The sequence below is a fragment of the Mandrillus leucophaeus genome, unplaced genomic scaffold (assembly GCF_000951045.1).
Source record: "Mandrillus leucophaeus isolate KB7577 unplaced genomic scaffold, Mleu.le_1.0 Scaffold366, whole genome shotgun sequence".
Lineage (NCBI taxonomy): Eukaryota > Metazoa > Chordata > Mammalia > Primates > Cercopithecidae > Mandrillus > Mandrillus leucophaeus.
The window spans coordinates 1498144-1504706 of record NW_012103876.1 but is presented as its reverse complement, the minus strand read 5'-3'; the positions used below and the strand labels follow the sequence as shown (position 1 = coordinate 1504706).

The 6563-nt window shown below is 52.8% G+C and overlaps 1 protein-coding gene across 1 annotated transcript in view; it reads right to left on the bottom strand.

Annotated features, from left to right (window-relative positions):
• Positions 1-3153: 3153 nt before the first annotated feature.
• Positions 3154-6563, bottom strand: part of RNF44 (ring finger protein 44) — an 11814-nt gene continuing 8404 nt past the window's right edge. The window contains exons 8-12 of the mRNA XM_011990001.1: positions 6519-6563; positions 6166-6253; positions 5958-6079; positions 5723-5822; positions 3154-5524 (exon numbers count right to left, since the gene is read on the bottom strand). The exon at positions 6519-6563 is cut by the window's right edge and continues 30 nt beyond it. Of these exons, the coding sequence (XP_011845391.1) occupies positions 5462-5524; positions 5723-5822; positions 5958-6079; positions 6166-6253; positions 6519-6563 (418 nt within the window). The 3' untranslated portion in view covers positions 3154-5461. The remainder of the gene's footprint in view (positions 5525-5722; positions 5823-5957; positions 6080-6165; positions 6254-6518) is intronic.

The window sequence follows — 6563 nt, the reverse complement described above, 5'->3', positions numbered from 1 at the left end:
AATATTCCAATCCAAGTACATGGTTTGTTTCCACGTATTTAGGTCTGACTTCTTTCATTAGAGTTTTGTAGTTTTTAGCATGCAAGTCCTGCATGTTTTGTTAGATTTAGTCCTAAGTATTTCACTTTTCTTTGAGCAATTAGAAATAGTATTATTGTGTTTTAAGCTGGGCGCGGTGGCTCACCCCGGTAATCCCAGCACTTTGGAAGGCTGAGCCAGGCAGATCACTTAAGTTCAGGAGTTCAAGACCAGCCTGGGAAACAATATGAGACCCCATCTCTACAAAAAAATACAAAAAATTAGCAGGCCGTGGTGGCGCACGCCTCTGGTCCCAGCTACTTGGGAGGCTGAGGTGAGAGAATCGCTTGAACCTCGGAGTCAGAGGTTACAGTGAGCCAAGATCATGCCACTGCTCTCCAGCCTGGGTGACAGAGACTCTGTCTCAAAAAAAAAAAAAAGGTATTATTGTGTTTTAAATCTCGGTTTCCATGTGTTCGTTGCTAGTATGTAGAATCAATTAATTTTTTTCTTTTTTTTTTTCAGACGGAGTTTCACTCTTGTCGCCCAGGCTGGAGTGCAATGGCGCAATCTTGGCTCACTGCAACCTCCGCCTCCCGGTTTCTAGTGATTCTCCTGTCTCAGCCTCCCGAGCAGCTGTGAGTACAGGCGCCTGCCACCATGCCTGGCTAATTTTTGTATTTTTAGTAGAGACAGGGTTTCACCCTGTTGGCCAGGCTGGTCTTGAACTCCTGACCTCAGGCAATCCGCCTGCCTCAACCTCCCAAAGTGCTGGGATTACAGGTGTGAACCACTGCGTCCAGCAGAATCAATTAATTTTTTTATGTTGATCTTGTACCTGTGACCTGAACTCATTTAGTCCTAGGAGTTTTTTTGTAGATTCTTCAGATTTTCTACCTAGATTTTCATCCTATCAGCTATAAATTGGGAATTTTATTTCTCCCTTTCTTTACATATTAGGCATTTATTTGCCTAATTTTATTTCTTTTTCTTGCCTTATTGTGCTGGCTGGGTCTTCCAGTACAGTGTTGAACAGGAGTTGTGAGAGGAGACAGCCTTGCCTGGTCCCCATCTCAGAGGGGAGGCCTCTAGCCTTTCACTATTAAGTATGATGCAAGCTGTAGGGGTTTCTGTAGATGTTCTTTATCAAGCTGAGGAAGTTAGCTTCTATTCCTAGCTTGTTGACAGTTTTCATCATGGATGAGTGAAGTTTGTCAAAAATTTTTTTGCATCAATTGATATGATCATGTGATTTTTCTTTAGCATTTGCAAAATATTGTAAAAAGCTTGGAACCTTCCCGATCTTACAATTTTCTCAGATCTATGGGGCCCTAGGAGCTCAGATGCTACTGCTGTTCTAGTCCACCTCGTACCAGTGTGCTCCAGGGAATGTAACCTGAGCCCTCCACCTGGCCAAACTAGCCAAATGCAGGAAATGCCACCGTATAGATTCTTGGAGCTTTACAATGTCCATCATCATAGCCAAGCCTCAGTGAAGCCCCGCGATAGATTCCTGTTACCTTCGACACGGACTTTACCACATTTATTCGACCACAGAGCTCTTGTTTTGCACAAACCCTGTTATGGCCTCACTGGACTTTCTCAGAAACACACTTAGAGAACTGTTTTACTGATCTTGTCCCCTCTTTGCAGATGATCCAAAGACTGGAAAGAGAAGTGCTCTGACCAGGGCTCTGGTTAGTGGCATCACAGACACAAGGTCGCAGGTCTCCTGACTCCAGCCCACTGTTCCGGCTCCAGACCACACTGCTGTGACACGCTAACAAGTCAGCCAACATTCCTCATCACCAGGCTGGTCTCTTTCATGGCTCCCGGACACTCTACCCCCACTGAACCTGGGTCCAAGGGGTACAATTCTTCCTAGTTTCAGTGGGGTTGAAGGGTGGGCAGTATGAACACAGGCCTGGCCAGTAAACGGATCTGATGTGGGCACACAACCAAAGTCAGCCTGACAACACTCGATCCCCAAAGGTGATGCTAAATTAGAGGAAACTGAGCAAGGGCTACCAAGCGCTACTGCGCAGAGAAAAGCAAGGTTGCAGGCCGGGCACGGTGGCTCACACTTGTAATCCCAGCACTTTGGGAAGCCAAGGTGGGAGGACCGCTTGAACCCAGGAGTTCCGAGACCAGCCTGGGCAGCACAGTAAGACTCGTTCCCACTGGAAAAACAAAACAAGTTTTCCTCATGACAGGCCTGAGCCCCCTGATCCAGTCAGGACAGAAGAACCTACCTTGAGATTCATTTTTATCTATTTTATTTTTTGAGACAGTCTGCTGTCACCTAGGCTGGAGTGCAGTGGTGCAATCTTGGCTCACTGCAACCTCCACCTCCTGGATTCAAGCAATTCTCCTACCTCAGCCTCCCGAGTAGCTAGGGCTATAGGCTTGTGCCACCACACCTGGCTTATTTTTTTTTGAGAGTCTTGCTCTGTCACCCAGGCTGGAGTGCAGCGGCACGATTTCGGCTCACTGCAAGCTCCGCCTGCCGGGTTCACGCCATTCCCCTGCCTCAGCCTCCCAGGTAGCTGGGACTACAGGTGCCCGCCACCACGCCCGGCTAATTTTTTTTTTTTTTTTTGTATTTTTAGTAGAGACGGTGTTTCACCATGTTAGCCAGGATGGTCTCAATCTCCTGACCTCGTGATCCGCCGGCCTCAGCCTCCCAAAGTGCTGGGATTACAGGTGTGAGCCACCGTGCCTGGCCTAATTTCTTTGTATTTTTAGTAGAGAAGGGGTTTTACCATGTTGGGCAGGCTGGTATTGAACACCTCACCTTAAGTGATCCACCAGCCTCGGCCTCCCAAAGTGCTGGGATTACAGGCGTAAGCCACTGCGCCTGGCCTCTACCTTGGGATTCAAATCACAGGAGACCAATAAATGACTTTTTCCTCAAACCAATTAGATGGAATCCTGTCACCTGCTAACAGAAGCCTAACTCACATGTGAAGCAGATAGCTTAGAATAGGCCACCACTGAACTGGCTTGGCAGGCCCCTCTGGATGAGCGGGTGTTGGCCACCCCACAGTTCCACAGCAAACAGCAATCTTGTCTGCTCTGGGCCTCATCCCCATCCCACCTCCCACCAAAAAGACACAGGCAGCCAAAGGCAGCGTGGGCGGTCGTTGGTATACATCATACATTTATTAGTGAATATCCCTCTGAAATCAGCAACAATATTAAAAAAAATAATGATTGCACTACTTGGTCAAGCAGAACTAGCAACTTTCATTTTAAAAAAAGTACAAATCTGTTAAAAATTTCAATCAGTATACACATATATATAATACAACATACTAGTTATGTTAAATGCTACAAACCAATGTGAATCCCATGGAATGGAAAAAACCACACATTTAAGCTTTAAGAACCATTTTTTTCTCTATATATTAGCATTTTCTCAAATACATACATGGGAAAAATGAGGTAACTGTAAAATGTGCAAGGAACAGGGCCCCCAAAATTACATATATTTCTATATATATATGTAATTTTATATATATATAAAACCTTTCTAACACAGAACACAGGCGCTGGGCCCAGCCGGGGCTGGGGGAAGGTGCCCACTGTCATGCCTAGGCCAGAAGTTGGTAAATAAAAGAGTAAACAATGGCAAGCCCCCACCACAGGAAATCATTGGTAACATGGCATCTACAGCAAGGTCGGCAAATCACAAACATCCTAAGTAATTGTTGTATAAATCTTGGTTTTAATGATGATTTTTTAAATGCTGTGTTCCCCCCCAACAGCTGCTTGTTGGAATCACTGCTGCAGCCGACACACGGCCTGCGAGCCTGTTTCCGCCTGCCCCAGGAACCGTAAGGGGTTTGAAAACCTTTTGCTGGGGTCGGGAAGGGAGGGGTTGGAGAGGGTGGTTCTGTGTAAAACACGTGGGTTTTCAACACTGCTATAAATATAGAAACGTCACCTGGAGTTATATACAGTAAGACTTTGGGTTCTCCATGGGGGTGGGACCAGGCTGACGGGCCCCGCGGCAGGCTGGGGCGGGAGCTGGGAGCCAGGGCCGCTGCCGGGAGAACGAGGGTGGTTGGAGCATCCCTGAGGCAGCAGGCGCCAGGGGCTACCTGCTAGGATGTGCCGGCCCCACACGCAGTTCGTTCAGGGCAGCAACCCCAGCTGGGTGTAGGACAAGAAAGGATTGGGACCAGGGAAAGAGGCTGGGAAGCTCAGCCAGACCCTACAGCGGCCTCCTCCAGGGCTCGGAGGACAGGGAACAGGTTGGGAGGGCCCCCTGGAGATGGGGGTCCACGGCCTTCCTGGTCCCCATTCTCCTGGGAATTCCTTGGAGGAGACTCGCCCAGGCAGGTGGGAGACGGGCCCCGGCTGGAGGGAGAAATGCCCTGAAAAGCGTCGGGTCCCGGTAGGCTCTAGGGACGTGTGCAGTACAGTGCATGGCAGTTATCAGCTGAGCACAGACCCCCCAACCCTGCCCCACGACCGCCGGCCGGCCGGGCACACGCATGCATGCAGGCTGGCCAGCACGGCCGTGCTCGGCCCCTGGGCACTCGGTCCCAGTTGGTCCCTATACTCGCCCCTGTTAAACCAAAAGAAAACATAAATTGTCTTAAATATCCACATCCCCAAATCCTACACGCGATTTCGGGCCAAATGAATAAACAAAAACTGCTGCTCCTCACGTTCATGCAAAACAACAGAGGGAGAGGAGACTGGGCACGGGTCTGGCTGCATCCCTCGGAGGGACAGCCACCGGGAACACAGGACTCCCTCTCCCCGTATGGCCCAGGCCCCTCAGGATACGTGTGCCCCAGCTCGGGGCTAGGCTGGGACACTCTCCAGCCTGAGGGTAGGGCTGGAATGTTGTGCCTGGGATGAGGGTCCTCTAGGGAGCCAGACTCAGCCCTCAACAGCAGCCAACGCAGAGCCGGCTGCCTGAGTTCACTGTTTGGGGTCAAGGGGGGAGGATTCAGCTCTGGGGCTCAGGAAATGGCCTCGTAACACCGTCAGTCTATGCACCTGGCAGTGCCACCTGGGCAGAGGGCACACCATTTCAGAGCACGAGACCTTCTGACCCAGGATGGCGCTGTCTGCCCATCCTGGGGCCAAGGATCTCCACCAGCCGCAGCGGGGGAGCGGACCCCTGGCTTTCAGTGCCAGCAGGAAAAGGAGGGACCCGAGGGCGCACAGGAGGGAGACCAGATTAGGGACACTCAGGCAGCTCCGTGGCGGGCGGACGGGCAGGCAGACTAGGGAGGGAGTCTTTGGAGCTTGGCAAATGCAGGGGCTTATTGCAGGGACTCCTCGCCGGGCTGACCCTGGCACCAGCTCTGGAGATACAGGCAGGAGCGATGGGGCAGGCCTGGGCCACTCCCTCCCCATCCTCCCTGGGCCCTACCCCCAAGTTTCCAGAGCTTCACGCAGGGTTCTCCCGGGCGGCTGTGTGGCCTCACTCAGTTTCCCTGGGCACCTCGGAGGCATCAGCCCGGCAGATGGGACACGTCCGGTTGGCCTGCGGGAACATGCATGTCAGCCGTTGCTCTCACCAGCCCCAACCCATCACGTCTGTGCAGCCACCTGGGGGGACTTGTTCCCCTTGGAGCCGGAACTTCTGAGATGGTGACAAGGACAAGGAGGGAAACAGCCCAGGCCTGCCCATCCCCCTGTCACTGCACGAGGAATGCCCAGGAGCCGGCCTGGGCAGTGTTACCTTCAGCCACTTGTCAACACACTTGGTGTGGAACTCATGGTTGCAGGGCAGCACTCGGAGCAGCTGCCGCGTCTCGAAGTCACTGAAGCAGACCACACACCTGCGGAGGGGCACGGAGCGTCACCTCCGCACTGAGGTCCACGGGAGGGCTCAGTGGAGTGTGACTGCCCTGAGAGGGGTGTCCCATGGCAGCCAGCTGTGTTCAGAGGGGTGGGAGGTGGGGCACGGCACTCACAGCGTCTGCTCTGACTGACGGCTGTCCGGGTTAAAGCGGTACGACGGGAGCTGCTCTATGTCTGCCTTGGTGAGGCCCCGGGGCTTGGCATCTCCCAACCGCTCGGCCAGGTTCAGGAGGGCCTGCATGCGGGCAGGAAACGGGGTCAGCGGCGCCCAGGACTGCAGGTCTCCCAAACCCCACCTCCCAGCATGGGGCTCCACGGGACCTCATAGTTCTCCATCTCCACGTCATCCACGTCCAGATCCAGGCTGATGGTGGGCCCCATTGCTGTTGGTGACATTGGCAGCATCGAGCTAGAGAGAGACAAGTGTGGGGGCCCAGGGTCAAGGTCAAAAGGAGTGGGGCGCACAGAGCCGCTCTCCTGACTCCCTCCTTGCAAACAGAGCCCAGAACGTTGCAGCGGGGACGGGAGCCCAGCTAGTGTGCCTGTCAGGCTTGGGGGAGAACGCAAGATGGCTTCAGAGGCCCTGGGGCCCCTGGACTGTGTTTGGGTCTAACCACTGGAGGTTCTAGGAGAACAGGGCATCAGGGACCTCAGGTGGATGTGCAGATACTTACAGGAAGTAGGGCAGGAAGCTGGGGTAGTAGGGTGGTGGGGGTGGT